We start from the raw sequence: 16,708 nt of genomic DNA on the forward strand, positions 1-16,708 counted from the left end.
CCACCCTCGTAGCCACTCAAGAACTAATGGCTGCTGATTCAAAAAAGTCCCAGATCACGGGAGTTGCCCGACCACGGAGTGCCGGATTTAAGAGGTCAGACTGTACCATTTTTTACCTTCAGCAACACAGACAAACATGGGATTGGTTACAGCTGGGATTATAATATAAAACTTCAGGTTTGTAGTACATTTATAAAAATACAGTACACATTATCCTTCATTTGTGATTTTTCCAGTGAGGATGTAACCTTTAATCTTTCATACATAGACTCATTCCTTAGGTGGGAGGTATTGCCTGAAAAACATTGCTGGTGTTGTTCCACCCACCTGGAATGCCAGCTTCCCAGTCAAGTATATAGGCAAGATAAAGGTGATTCTTGTATCCACCTGTACAGCTTGGCCTATGTGACGTCTTGGCATTTGACCAGACCAGGGTACACATGGCCCTGAATTGCTGGACAAGACACAGCAAGAGAGAGAGAGAGAGAGAGAGAAGAAATCAATCACCGTTAAGGCAACTGACATTATGCCAACCATGTACCTAAAGGGGAGCGCACTCTTAGATTTTTTATGAATATTTTTGAAATTTAAAAAAAATGGTTAAATGGCCGTAAGACATGAGCAACACCTTCGTTATCACGTGACCAAAGCATTTTTTCGAAATATTAAAATTGATGGGGTTTTGGGCCTTCGCCCCCCACACAGTGAGGTAGGGCTGACGTTTGGCTCCTTATGACTATTGTCATTTTTTCCTTTATTCGCCTAATTTATTCATTATTTTGATTTTTATATCACCTTATCTCCTACGTCTGGCAGTGTCTGGCAACAACAATGGCTTGTTCCTTGGTGAATGCGTGGTAGGAGACAGGGTTGCCACCATACGTTGAAAGCGGGTGGTGGGACACTTTTTACTCTGAGCAATTTTTTCGCTATTTGCAGTGTTTTTGCTGTCTTTTTTTACATCCAGTAACTCTAAATACAATCTATATACTTTCACCTTCAAAAATACGCTCACAGTTGATGAAATGAATAAAGGATGATGAAAAGGGAGTATATGATGACAAGTTCATTATATCAAATCTCGGTTAGATAAAATAGTGTCGGGTATTAGGTGCAAGGTAGGAAATTGCAGGGGTAAAGTTCAGGTCAAATTCTCTGCCAATAGATGGGATACTGATATTTTAATGAAGTGCCAATCGTGTAGGTTTACAGTTAGTGCCCCAGCAAAGCGAATTAGCAATGGAAAATCTCAGCACCATCAATTGAGTGAGATAAATATTGAGGAAATTGAACACAACTTTGGCTATGAGAAATTCAACTTGCTAACACATCTGTTTGGCACAAGTGAAAGTATAGAAGTAGTTCTTCATTTGAGAGACAAAAAGGCTTGAAAATCAAACTCCAAAGACCAAAAAGACCAAACAAGTGAAAAAAACGACTGAAAATGAGTCAAGAATATCAGCCTGGTAGCCACTAAACTTCTAGTTTCTTAGTTTCAAACAAGGCAACAATGAGTCAGGTGGTACTTGATGATACCCTCGCCTCGAGCGAATAATACCCCTTTTTATAGAGGGAAGGGGGTGACCTGGAGCCAGAAATCAACCAAAATAATGCTCTAAGGTAAGTTTTTTCCACGAGTGCCAAAAAAAACCACTTGTTGATCTTTACGGTCGTTTTTCTCAGTTTTCACTTTTTTGCACTTCAAACGCAAACTACATTTTTATTTTTAGGCCAATTTTAAAGTTAAATATACCATTGGAAAGAGGAAAGAAAGACGAATATTTGTTTGGGGCTAGATTTTTTCTTAGGTTGACGAGGAACTGGTGATAATCAAATTATACAAATTTGGGGGGAAAATCCCCCCTCGCCCCATCCAAAAAAAAAGAAAAGTAGAAAAACTCTTCCCATTATTTTTTTCATACTGTGATATACTTTCTATGTATGAAGCCGCATTGCAATAGCTCTAAAAATGAAGGAGGTGAATCATTTTTAATTTTTTTATTTTTTATTTTTTTAATAAAATCCAAAATAATCATCCGATCACTCTCAAATTTTTCCTGGAACATCACCTTATATATATGTATAACATATAAAAATTCCATAAAAATCGGAGCATTATTTCTATGTAAGCGTGCGCTCCCCTTAAACAAGATGCTGTTCTGCCCAGTGAAGTTTGTGAACAATGTCTAGCAGGTAGAAAGAGGTACATAAAGGTGATCTGCCAGTGTCAGACACCTGCCCTTGATCCGTGAACTTCAGAGTTTCTCTTGAATGCTAAGGATAGTGGAATGCCCATGGATGGTTATCAGAAAATATACAACCTTTATATCTTCCGCAAGCATGCAGTCATCCTCTCTGATGGAATCCATCTTGAACAGACCCTGTAGCACAAACTTATTTAATGAAGGAAGGCTGATGACTGGTCTCCAATCCCCCTGTGATTTCTATAGCAAGAACAAACAACTGTAAAAGATCACTGATGGGTCATATATAATTTATTATACAGTACATTATTTTCCAGCATCATCCTTACTTTTGCCAACAAGGCCAGAACTTTGGAAGATCCTGGAGGGTAGGTATGGCAGTGGTCTTTAGTAAGCAATCTGTAACCATGCTACATATTATCCCACATATTTTGAGGCTCTAATTGCAAATCCTCAGGGAGACTGTTACACAGTCCAACCATGTGAGGAATAAAGGACCTCTGGAACTGCGTAGTTCAACAGAGATAAAATAACGTATTTCCTCCACAACATCCCATGCAAGCAGCAAACCTGGCAACCAAAAAGATGGTGCAAACTCCAGAATGAAACCCCAAAGAGCACCAGATGGAGAATACAGTGCTACCGAATAGCATTACTGTAGTTGCTTCCAAGTGACCACTTTCCTCATAAATGAGCTCAATTACCTTGCAAAAAAGACCTCTTCAACTCTGCCTACATTGGTTCCATGGGAATGAGACTATCAGGTCCAGCAGAATTCAGACAGACCAAACTGGATAGTGTATCCAACTTACAAATGAGTTACATTCCGGACGGCCGTTCGTATCTTGAACTGTTCATATATTGGTTTTAAATATGATGTGCAAAATTTTTCTTCAAAAATTATTAAAACTGAGTAAGATACTAACCTTTGAAATATGTTTACATTTCTGAGTTAACCAGGGAGTCATAGATTATACTATTTCACTGTACAGTATATGTTTAAATCAGGCAGTATTACAGTATACAGAATTACAGTAGTGCACCGAGATAATGGATCGTGGTATACCGTACTTCCAGATATATCGGTACGAAATGGGAATATCAATTTGAGGGTTTTCACCTCCAGATCAAGTGCTGAACTGTTTTTTCAAATCCAGTGCCAAAAGGAATGCTGGAAGTTTGAGTGAGGGAGAAAGCCCATCACCCACACATGAATACATGTTTATGCATACAGTAAACTGTAATTTCACTTTATAATACTGTACTGTACACTGTCCTGTTACGCATCCTTTATGAGAGACGTTGCTGCTCCGTATCATCACATTTCCTAGTTAGCAGAGAGGTTATTTGGCCTATGCTAATTTTTATGCATTTTTATGTATTTTTTTTACATTGATATTGATTTTGTATCAAGATATTAGCATAATAATGTAGAATAAGAGAAGATGTAAGAATTTATTTTGCATTTTTATACCCTAGTTAGCAGAGAGGTTATTTGGCCTATGCTAATTTTTATGCATTTTTATGTATTGTTTTTACATTGATATTGATTTTTTTATCAAGATATTAGCATAATAAATAATGTAGTATAAGAGAAGACGTAAGAATTTATTTTGCATTTTGTGACTAAATGCACTTCTTGTGATAAAACTATTAAAATATTCAAGTATAAGCATTTTTAGCAGGTTTCTTTTGGTGTTCTGAACTACCAAAATAGGCAGTTATCAGCATTTTTAGAGGGGTTTTAAGTACAGTATTCCCGGATTTTAGCTATTCACAGGGGTAGTGGTAAGCATCCCCCATGAATACTTGGGGTCGACTGTATAAGCATGAAACACAAAAGGGGAAAAAATTATTCTTTCAAATGCCATTCCCTGAAACATAGAGTCAATAGATTAATGAATTGTTTCATTTCATTTTCATTTGTGTCATATGATTTCAGTGCATTTGATACTGTAGGCAAACTTTCTATATACACATCTAGAAACTGGATGGAAAATCTGTTCGTTACTGCTACAACGTGCTCCATGACTTTGTCATCAAAAAAAATTCTCAAAAAAGACTCCACAGGGTTTCCCTTATGCTGAATACTAAATTTCACACCTTTGGGTGAACGAAAAGTAACGGGAATTCCATGGGGTTTCCCTTATCCAGAACAAAATGGTCATGGAATTTGCAGCACAGAAAGAGAGAGTAATTTTTGTGCTGATTATGGAAAAGGCACTCTTATTTCCTTTTATCGTAGTCATCATCATTCTTTGCGACAAGTAGTGATAATGTTGTTCCAGGCAAAAAATTTTTCTTTCGCTTTAGATCGCTCAGTATGGGGGGATAAATGGGATCAAACAAAAAGAAATACGGTGCTACCCCGCTTTTGGGGGCTTCACTTTATTGCGCTGCATTTTGTTGCAGATTTTTCTGGAACACATAATTCACTTTTCCACGGGGAAACTCACTAACTCGCTGATTTTGTAAACAACATTACTAGAGTGTAAGTACACTAAATTATTTTTATCATAAAAATGACATTTTTATAAAATAAAGTTCTACATATACTTACCAAGTAATTACATAGCTACAGTTTCCACTTGCACAGCAGCTTAAATTCAAAAATTGTAGGTAACGCTTCAAAGTTTAGTGCAGGTAACTGGTCCTGCCCACTAACGGGAATACCAGGAACCACTTAGCAGACAATCTCATTCTGCTTATGCCTTATGTCACTTTTATATAAGTAACTTACCAAGTAATTACATAGCAGATTCCCACACTGACAGGAGGTAGGATGCATGGACATATTCTACTCCAAAACACTGTCATGCAATGAATTTGAAATAAAAAAGTTGCTAGCATTGAATACAATGCTTGTAGTTCCATATTAGTTAAGAGAGCCTGCAGTAGAAAACTGCCTCTGATTGGTGCTCAACTTAACCTGTAGTGGCATGGCGGTAAAGCTGTGGAGCGCCTCTACCTAAGTGGGAGCCTTGCAGCCAAGGAGTAGTCCGATGGTTAGCAAAGCATAACAGGAAGTTTTGCAGTGAAGGAGCTAACCGAAGGCTAGCAAAACTTCAAAAAGTGCTCTTGCCCTGGGTGCAGTACCCCAAGAAAAAACCAGATAACACTGTCACCTGCACTGAAATAAAGACCACGACCCACCCACTGAGAGTGTTGGGTGCTCCAGGTACATTGTAACCCCCCGCTCTCACAATGACGTTCCAGAACATAAAGCCAAACGCTAAAGGAGCAAGGACTCGAGAGTAGGCTTGCCATAGAGAGGCCAGAACACAGATCCTCACACTAGAGGACTTGAGATACTCCCAGAGTCCAGCAGGGACATGGAAGGACACTTCCTGCATAACTCAAAAGTGGATGACAGGATTGTCAGGTTTATCTCTATCCTGAATTTCATCTTCTATTCTAAGAGAAAAAAGGGGCATTGCAGGCCGTGCAGATTAGCTGACTACTATGTGGTCTCGCAGACAACCAAGGGAACTTGCAGATCCTCATCCTGACCAGCAGACCACCATGCAGACTAGCTGCCAACCCTGCAGACTCTTTGACAGTCAGAGGACACTTGGACATTCGAGTGGACTTATGGACTCAATAACACTATGCACAGGCCGAAGACATGCGGAAAACACAGAAACCTAGCATAGGCATAAGTATGGGTTTGACAAACTGAGCCAAACCTTTCTGTAAAAGAAACACAGTTCTCTCAACTGTGTCCTGAGGGAAGAAGAAACATAGAACCGGAGGCGTAAATAAGAGGGATGAATGCGATTGTGCGACTCCCTCAGCAGTAAAAGAGCACCTAAGTTTTCTCTTCTTGAGGTTTAAAAGTAAAGAGCAGAGATCTCAAAAAGGCATCTCATTCGTCCTTACCCACACTGGATATGACTCAAGAGACAATCAGAGACAAACCAAGGTAGTCTCTCTACTAAAAAACTGGAAGTCATATATCTTCTTAACCAGAGCTCCTGCTGTCTAAGAGGAGGGAGCTTTCTTCATGAAGGTAAAAAATACTGGACATAAATCTCCTCCAAAAAGTGGACCTCTGTATACACAGACTAATGCTCTCCATATGGCACCCAGATGCAGGAGACTGACAATGAAGAATTGGTGCCAGGCTATCGGGAACTGGCACTGGTCACTTGAAAAAGCCAAAGCCAGGCGCTCAATCGGGAACTGGCGTTCAAGAAAGAACAACAGTGTGTTCTACAAACCTGTCTGTGAGCGGGATAAATGTTCACAGGCAGGAGTCAAGTACTGGACAGATACTGATGCTCTGCAGTAAGCGCCGAGCATTCTGGAATTGGTGCTGTGAGCTCGGGAATTGGCGCTGAACTTTTGGCAATCAGTGCCAAGAGCACAGAGGTACATAGCGGGCACTCGGGAGCAGGCGCTGAGCGCTCGGAGACTGTGACTGTCGTACGTTGCTGAGAGAAGAATCTCTGCTCCGTTGGAACGTAATAGGAGACATCTCGTTGTCACTACTGTACATCTCTTCAAGGGTCGGGACGCGCCGTGAAAAACACCTAGAATGCCTCTTGTCAAGGCCAATTTGAGTCCAATGACAACTGGTGGGCACTGAAAGGGAAGCCCTTCCATTGGCAGTCTGAGGGTCTTCCACTACACGAACTGTGAGTGACAGGTTCTAATGAGGAGGTGACTTCCCGTAGGTAAACCCTACCAACCTCCTTTGGACCTTCGGAATATCTTCTTCCTTCCATCTAGGAGCATGGGGGGGCATTCTGGAGCCACTGGACGCTTGGAAATTGCTAGGCACTCGGGTGCTGGGCACCTACGGGCACTGGACGAGAGTTTTGACACCAAATACTGGCGCTCCACAACTGGGAATTCAGGAGACAAGCACCATGGACTTCCAAACCAGAATCTATATCACTAAAGCACATCATTTTGGACGCCTTTTCAATGGTTGTCCGCCAATGCCTGGGCCCAGACAACAGGCTCTGCTGAGGGGGAACTACCAGAGGCAAACCCCCTTGGACTCCCTTGGATTGCAAGTAGGCCTTCTCCCAGGTTTAGGGGAGCAGGACAGTGACCTTTGGTCTACAAAATCTGATGGGCCGGATAGTCACCTCGTCCCCTACACTTGGGGCAAGACATCTTTTCAGTGGCTGTCTGTCGCAACGTGGGACCATACAACAGGTTCGACTGAGGGGACAATTACCCCGTGGAACTTCCCATCAACCTCCTGAGTAAGGAGGCATATGCCGAAGGAGGGGTAACAGGATCCACAACTTCCCCCTCAGAAGAAGAAATAGGTGACAGTTCTGCAACAGGCTGAGGGGCCAAGGGTGTTTTCTTAATTAAGCCAAGGATATTATCCAATTGGCAATGGATCGACTGAAATGAAGGATCCAATAAAGAAGAAGCCTGTTGTGCTGCAGAAGATAAAGAGAGAGACGAGACTGAGAGAGAAGCTGCAACTGCAGGAGTGGGCAGCACCGAAGACACGGGCGCTGCAGAAGGCTCGGAAGAAATTGGGCGCTCAGAAGCGGAAATGGACCTATGCGCCAACAGACTGTCTTGCGGAAAATGGCAGACGGGAGGCAACGGACGCTCGGGAGCCAGCAAGTGCTCGGGAGCCGACGGGCACATGAGCGCCAACTGCCGCTCAGGAGCAGATGAGCGCTCAGCTAAAGGGCGCTTAAGAGACGATGGTTGCAGAGAAGACGACGGGCGCTCGGAAAGAGCCACACAAAAAGGAGCAACACATTCAACAGGTAATGGAAGCTCTGGCGCCACTGGGCGCATTGGCACCAAAGACTTCTTCCCAGAGGCCAAAGAAGATCCAGGTAATACTGATTGTTCAGGAGCTACAGGAACAGAAGCTGGGTGCATGGGCACTGGAGAGCGCTCTGACATCACTACATGCCCAGGCAGATCCTCCAAAACTATGGATGGGCGCTTGGAATAAGACGAGGTCCTAGAAGAAGAGCATTTATGAACAGTAGCAGGCTTAGTAGAAGGAAACCGTCCCACTAATTCCGGGTGATACTGGGAGGAACACTCTGGACTGTCCCAAAAACTACAGGATGGCAGTCGCTCTGGAGAAGTTTCTTTTAACCTTCTTAACTGGAACTGAAGGAGGGTGAGATACACCCAGGGCACGCCTCTTCAGAGGGCAAGATTCTCCCTGAAAACGCCATTGGCGCCTAGGACTAGAGTCACTGCTGGAAACACTAGATGAAAGACAATCCACTTCCATAGAGACGCCTTTCCAGTGGATTTCCGTCGTAACCTGGGACGCGGCAACAGACCCGACTGAGGGGGCGACTGCCTGTGGGCAGACCCCAACGACCTCCTTTGGGCTACCAGTTTGGCTCCTCCCAAGTTTAGGGGAGTTTGCCAGGGGCCTTGGCCAAGGAGAATTGGCGGGACAGACAGCCACCTCCTCCACTAACACTTCACCATCACTTTAATGTTTACTTTGTCCACCAAGACTTTAACAGAAGCATCAATTTTCTCCATTGTATTAATTAATAACCCAAACTTAAGGTTAATTCTAGATTCAAGACTGGTAATGGGGTCGGGATCGGGAGTAAGGGAGCCAGGGTGTAGAGTGGTTGGTGTAGTACAGCCTGAGAAGAGGGATTAGGTGGAACAATATGCAAGGAACCAGAATTACCATCAATAGAAAATTTAGCAGACACCTGACTAGCTGAGTCTTCTTACTACTAGCTTTTGCCGCTGCTTTCCTCTTTTTGTCCCTGTCTAATTTGGTTAAATGAATACTCAAAGTCTTCCACATTTTACCATCACATGAAACACATTCCCCACAAGTCAATTCACAAGAACATATTTGACCCCTGCAAGATGTACAAAGAGTATGAAGGTCACAGCAGGCTTTAGTCAGTTGAGTATTGCAGTCTTTACTGCAATACCTAAAACACTGAGAACCCGAATGGGACATTGCCAACAAGTCATGAGTGAATGTTAAAAAGCAAAAGTCAATATCGGTAATACTGGTCTTTTGAGAAAACCTGACACAATCTCATTGTGCTGAAAAGGCTACCATAAAGAGAATACTTCACCAATGATTCCAAAGATCAAAAGAGAGGAGAAAATTCCATAAAATCGCTGCTGCCAATCACTGTAACCACAGCCATCATGCGGCAGAGAAAAATTGAGTTCGTTTGCTGAGCTGGTTCCTCTCTTACTCCGAAAGCGGGCGGGGTCACTCGCCTACCCAAAACAATATTAGTGCTACAGCCGAATTTCAAAATTCTAGCTGCCAGTTAATAGAAACTAACAGCTATGTAATTACTTGATAAGTAGCTTATATAAAGCCCTTCTTTTTTGTAAAAAAAAATGTGAGAGGGACCTCCAACACGTCCGCCCCAACACACACATACCATAGGTCTTGAAAGAAACACGAACACCCAAGTGTCTGCATGATCCCATGCATGCTGCTCAATTCAATTACCAGCGGGATCATAATGTGGCAACCTTTTGCACATGAACCCTCTGAATGCAAATGATCAAGGAATCATTCACATATACATCAGGAATTCTGGACAAACCAGGCACTACCCAAGGGTCTACATGAGCACATGCATGCAGATCACCAGGATGCCAGCAGTATCATGTAGCAGCAACCTGTCACATGTGAACCTTCTGTCTGCACATGTACTATCAAGGAAAAGGTCTCGAGCAGTCTCTGTACCTTGGAAGGAAATGGGGAAAAATTGGCTCATGAGCAGACTCAAACAGACCAGTACCATCCCTACTTAAGGCAGACATCCCATCTGAGGTGAGCAAATCCTGTTGCCTGGAAAGACAGGTTGTAACATCAGTTGACACAGTGGAGTTATCTCTACAGGCATGATGACCTTAACAGGAGAATCAACAGTGGTAAGTTCCTTAACTGGGAACAATAGCAAAAAATAGTTAACTCAGAATACCAAGGGTGGAAACGTCCAATAGTACTCCAGTGAAGCCACCAACAGAGCAAAGGTGGGTGGTGGTGAACCAAAAAACAAGGGCCACTGTCTCACCTGTGGAGACTTCACCACACAAACCTTGACTGGCAGTGTCAGGGACTGTGTGCTGGTCACCTACCCTCTCACACATTACCACCCCCAATGACTCCAAGGAGAACCACAAAACAAATGGCACTGTCTCACCTGGGGGAGAGATCAGCACACAAACTGGGATTTGCAGTGTCAAAGTGTGTGCTGGTCACCTGCCCTAAAGCATATACAAACCGAGGAGAACAAGCAGAGAAGAAGTCCAGGAGGAAGGCACCAAAAAGAGTATTTCCACTCAAAGAAACTGCTGACATCTTTTGATCTTCCTCCATGGCTGCCAAGCCTTTCCTCTGGCAAAGGAAACCAGCCGGCACACTTCTCTAGGAAACCTTCAGAATAACAATTGCTGGTCACACTAACACCAGGGGCATAAAATGCTCATTCACCCACTTATGTCCCTCATAACTCTCATTATTCACTTTTATTGTTCAAATCCATGTTGAACAAAAAATAAATATTCAATAAAAAGATGAATAGTTTAAATTTGATGATCAGTCAGAGCATAGTGATATGTCTGAACCTGACCAAGGCAGGAGAAAAAGTTTCCAGCAAATGAGGGGGAGGGGGTTCCTCCAAATTACTTGCCTTCCTCTAATTAACTACCTTGTTACCGAACTTCAACAACTTTTCCAGCTCCTACAGAGGAATATTCCTACATATTTCTATTAGATTGAAATGTCTCTCTGCCTTGGACTGCACAGGTTCCACGGGCAAGAGACCGTCAGACCCAGCAAACCCCAACACAGACTGAGTAGCAGAGGCAACAGGGGTCAACGTAGGCAAGACCAGGGAAGGAGTGATACTAGCAGTGATGCCCTTGGAAGACACCTCTGGAACTTTCTTTGTCACCTTCCACCTCTAAAGATAGGCTGACTCCTTAAATTGAGCAGGCAACCAAGAGACAGTGTGAGAGACAGCACACACCTGACCTCTGCATGTCACAGACAAAAAAATTAGGGTGGGTCATCAAAGGTTACATAATTTAGCACACACTGTCCACTGGGGCATCTTTCCAAATCATTCCTTCTGGGGAAGAATTTGTCAGACACCAATATTTTAATCACAATCATAACAGGCTAAGTACAGTCTACCTACATGCAAAAGTTGTAAACCACTCCAACATGGAAATACTAACTAATAAGCTCCAACAACAGCCATGATGAATGTACTTCAGTACATCTGCACTACAACACAGCAAGAGAAAAAAAATTATGCTACTTACCAAATGAGTAGGTGGGGTTCCCCACCCCTTTAATAGTCTGTTGCTTGTTAACTACCTTATTACCAAGCTTCGACAACAATATCAGCTTCTAACAGAGGTATACAAATAAAAAAACAAAGGTTTGCATTCTCATAGGAACAAACTAGTGTTTTAGGAGTTTCAACCCATTTGTTAATACCATTTTGGGAGTTTCAACCTATTTGTTAATACCAAGTTGTGAAATATAGTAAGATTCCAAAATCACCTCATACTTTACAAAGAACTAATTTAATTTCATACTATCATGTCTGACACCTAAGTAAATACTGTAATGACATACATGCTTGTTATCTATGTAACTCATAATCATGAAAATATACAAAATGTTTCTTTCTATTTTAAGAGTATCCCTAGACAAAAAGAAGTGGTTTGTATTCCTTAAAAACAACTTTGTTTTGGTGATTAACATGCCCTCTAAAGCCATGATGGGATGGTTGGCTAGTACTCAAGAAGGTTCTACACGTGTACTGTACAGTATATTGGATATGATGTACTGACAGAAGTGTTCCTCTGGTCTTCACAAACTGCCTGGTGTCAGAGTCTGATCAGTACTTAACATATATACTCATGTATCATACAATTTCTTTAAGGAAATTTATTTCTGATTTAAGAGTGTCACACCATATACTGTGCAAACTACTGGCCTAGGCTGGGTATTACACTTACAGTATCCATTTGCGTAAGACAAATAAGCTATTACAGCTGTATTGAAGATAAAGTTAATGGTAATGAAACTGATATTTTACTTACTGAATCCATTTGTACAATATTATTATCATGTTACATCATCATCATAATGTAAAAAAAAAAAAAACTGATCATCCGCCACATGCATTTAACCCTCTAACGCCGAGCCTCTATTTACAAAAGTGTCTGTCGTATGCCAGCGGCGTTTGGGAGTTAGCGCCAAAGTGGAAAAAACGTTTTTTTCAAAAAGTCACAGCACGCTTAGTCTGTAAGATTAAGAGTTCATTTTTGGCTCCTTTTTTTTGTCATTGCCTGAAGTTTAGTATGCAACCATCAGAAATGAAAAAAAAATATCATTATCATGTATAAATATTGAAATATATGACAGCGTAAAAAAAAATTTCATATATAATTGTATACAAATCGCGCTGTGAGCAAAACGGTTAAAGCTAACGAGTTATTTCTTTTTCTTTGTATTGTACACTAAATTGCAATGATTTTGGTATATAACAAATTGTAAAATGATCAAAGCAACACAGAGAAAATATTATCACAAAATGATGCATGAATTCGTAACGAGCGGACATAAAAAAAAGTTTTTTTTCAAAAATTCACCATAAATCGAAATACTGTGCTAGAGACTTCCCGTTTGTTGCAAAATGAAGGTAACTGATTGAATATTGCTAGACTGTAAGTGTTTTAGCTTACAATTCCAGTATTCGACCATTTCGTTCGAGTTAAAGTTGACCGAAAGTAGAATTTTTTTGTATTTATGGTGATTTATATGAAAATATTTCAAAACTGATAAATGCTACAACCATGAGTTATTTTTTGTTGTATTATACATGAAATTGCGCACATTTCCATACATAAAACTTTATGTAACGACTAAAATGAAACGGATGCAAACATTACGACAAAGTGATGAAAGAATTTCCGAGATGTTCGGCTGAGTTACCGCGCGCAGACGTAAGGAAAAATTTTTTTTTTTTTAAATTCACCATAAATCGAAATACTGTGCTGGAGACTTTCAGTTTGTTGCAAAATGAAGGTACATGATTGAATATTACTAGAATATAAGAATTTTAGCTTACAATTGCATTTTTCGACCATTTCGGTCGAGTTAAAGTTGACCGAAGGTTGAAATTTTGGCACTTATCGTGATTTATATGGAAATATTTCAAAACTGATAAAAGCTACAACCATGAGTTATTTTCTGTTGTATTCTACATGAAATTGCACACATTTCCATATAAAAAACTTTATGTAACGACTAATATAAACCGGTGCAAACATTACGACAAGTGACGAAAGAATTTCTGAGATGTTCGGCAGAGTTACCGCACGCGGAGGTAAGGGAAAAGTTTTTTCAAAAATTCACCATAAATCGAAATATTGTGCTAGAGACTTCCAATCTGTAGCAAAATGAAGGTACATGACTGAATATTACTAGAATGTAAGAGTTTTAGCTTACAATTGTGTTTTTCGACCATTTCGGTCAAGTTAAAGTTGACCGAAGGTTGAAATTTTGGCACTTATCATGATTTATATGGAAATATTTCAAAACTGATAGAAGCTACAACCATGAGTTATTTTTAGTTGTATTCTACATGAAATTGCGCACATTTCCATACATAAAACTTTATGTAACGACTAATATAAACCGGTGCAAACATTACGACAAAATGACGAAAGAATTTCTTAAATTTTCGGCCGAGTTACTGCGCGGATGTAAGGAAAAAGTTTTTTTCAAAAATTCACCATAAATCGAAATATTGTGCTAGGGACTTCCAATTCATTGCAAAATGTAAATGATTGAATATTACTAGAATGTAAGAGTTTTAGCTTACAATTGCGTTTTTCGACCATTTCGGTCGAGTCAAAGTTGACCGAAGGTTGATATTTTTTGTAGTCAACGTATGGTACGTCCACTCGGCACCCAACAGACAATTTTAGTCGACGTACGATATGTCCAGTCAGCATTTAAGGGTTAAGTAAGCTAGGCTAATGTTTACTTTCTAAAAATCAGCTAATTGAGGCATAGGCTACTACCAAAATAATTAGGAAAATCTTTTTATAGTTGCTAAAAAAAATGAATTATTACTGGAATTATTTCATTTTTTGTACATAAAACAAATGCAAAGTGGGTATACAAACATAAACTAACATATATTAAACTAAAATCCACCAAAATCGCAAAACAGCTGTTTCTTGATTCAGTTTGCTTATGGCCAAAACCACTGTTGTTTGTGCTAGTTTTTGCTAAATGGTGCTCATGCAATAGTAAATGGCTGTTAATTATAAGAGATGGTTATGAACTGTCACATAAACCATAAGTTTGGTAATCTTGTTTGAAAGCCTGCCCTAGTGTAATCTATCGAAAATGAAATTTGATCTACAATCATAGCCTAGTACAGTATAATCTACTGAAAATGAAATTCACTCTGTAAGTAAGGCCTAGTTTTAATTTTTTTTTTTTACTTTCATTTATTTAACAGGAAGATGGGATTATAGAGGGAAAGAGGTTAGCCTAATGTTATCTGGGCTATTGAAAATGTAACTCACATGATACGCTAGATGTATACTGAAATAATATTTTGGCGATGAAATTTTAAGGGCTGCATGATACGTAACATCAGATGGTACACAAGTGTATATATATATATACATATGGTATATCTGTCAATTTAGAAGGTTCCCAGTATGTACACATATTTTTATGTCATTGACAATCAACCTGGTCAATGCTCTCAATAATTCTGCTGTTGAGTTAGACTGACTTGTAGTATTTTTGAGTAAGGTTCTATTCTAATTTCAAAATATACCCAAATTCTGATCAATCAATGGCCCAGGTTAGGTTAGGAAAGGTTAGCTTAAGATGCACCTCTGTTTTGAACAAATTTAGCACTCCCAACACTAAAAACACCATTTTCTATCCTACTATGGTCCCTTTAAAAATTTTATATAAATGGATGTGGTTATGACAGGTTTTTTTTTTCTTACAGAATTAGCCTGGTGGTTGGCCAATATTTGCCTGGGCTCTGGCCTAATGTTACATAAATCACTGAAAAGGAAACTTATCCCAATTTTTCTTAGATGGGAGGCACTCTCGCTTATCTATACCAAAAGAATAGCGTGCAATATGGATTATGGGCAAGTCACCATGGTATGATATGGACAGTGTTAACCTAGGCTAGCCTAGCCTATCTTCAACTTGCCTTCATGATGGCAGCAACGAGAGCTATGGTCGTTGTATCAACGAATATATTTTCGATTTTATTTAACATTGTGCCATCAGAATGTTTCACCAAATACGCGAAAAGATCAGATGATCTGGTGCCCACTTACGAAAAATCTTGGTTGAAGTTGACTGAGAAGACCCCTCCGTTAGAGGAGGGGTCAGAAGCCCCTTGTGCTGCCAAACTCATGAGTCCTGATATGCCTGCTCGTAGTCCTGAGGTCACCACACCTACACCAGAGGTCACTGCGCCCACACTCGTTGCCAGACTTTGCATAAACGGCAAACTATGTGAATACTAAATTTTCATTGTGCTGGTCATCTTCGCTGTGTCTCCTTTGTAGGCTGCCAACAGTTGTGATCCTTTTTGTTTTGGTACAATTCTCAACAAACACTAAAATACAAATTAACTTTCTATGCTTTAAAAATATGTTCCTGGCATTCCTATTAATATTGTTGTTGATATGTTGAAACGTTTGATCAAACTGACATTGTTATGATATTGAATTTGCATGAAAGGATGATTAAAATTCCAGTGTTGCCAACGACGCGAATTGATGGCTAGATAGGGATTTGGCTATTGCTATTTCGATGAGACAAAAATGCCACTGGCCAATTGAATCAGCTAAAGCCAATATTATTGCTTGAATAGTAGAATAAATTGGCCTGATATTTTATAAAATCTGTACAACCATTGAGTGAAGGAGAATGTCTTCAAAATAATTGTGCTATTCTTCCAATTGTTCGGCAGTATAGTGAGGTTCTTTTCTTTTCTGTGTCATATGGATAATGTGAGTTCGATGTAGAGTCCATTTCTTATCTAGTATATCATATATGGAAAATGCTAACTTAAAATACAAGTCAAGTACCTCACACAAGGGTCATTTTGAAGAGTACAGCACAATAAGATTATAAGCTAACTGCGCGATCACTTAAACAAGGATATTTAAAAATTACTTGATCCTTGTTGATTACGGGAATAACATAAATATCTAGCCCATTTGCCCAACGCTTGGGCGAATAGCCGCTCCATGTTTAAAGACCCTCAAACTTTACTATGACTGCCCAAAAGAAAATTTAATTGCATGACATTACAGTGTTCTATGATACCGATTATCAGTACGATACCAACGAACTTTCAGGGTTGACGTCACAGGAATAAACAAGGTTAGTGCTGGAAATGAATATCGATGTCTTGTAGTAAACCACAGAACAACGTTACGAGGCATGAAACGAACTACAAATTAAAGTTAATGTATACATTAGA

General features: G+C 40.1%; 1 protein-coding gene across 3 annotated transcripts in view; it reads right to left on the bottom strand.

Annotated features, from left to right (window-relative positions):
* The window catches only part of Atg18a (Autophagy-related 18a), a 121,304-nt gene extending 105,108 nt beyond the window's left edge, over positions 1–16,196 (bottom strand). The window contains exon 1 of one of the 3 annotated variants that reach the window (XM_067127276.1): positions 15,552–16,196. In XM_067127276.1, the coding sequence (XP_066983377.1) occupies positions 15,552–15,718 (167 nt within the window). In that variant the 5' untranslated portion in view covers positions 15,719–16,196. The remainder of the gene's footprint in view (positions 1–15,551) is intronic. The other 2 variants (XM_067127275.1, XM_067127274.1) reach the window with 2 other exon arrangements.
* Between the last annotated feature and the right edge of the window lie 512 nt (positions 16,197–16,708).

The sequence above is a fragment of the Macrobrachium rosenbergii genome, chromosome 25 (genome assembly GCF_040412425.1).
Source record: "Macrobrachium rosenbergii isolate ZJJX-2024 chromosome 25, ASM4041242v1, whole genome shotgun sequence".
NCBI classification, from domain to species: Eukaryota; Metazoa; Arthropoda; class Malacostraca; order Decapoda; family Palaemonidae; genus Macrobrachium; species Macrobrachium rosenbergii.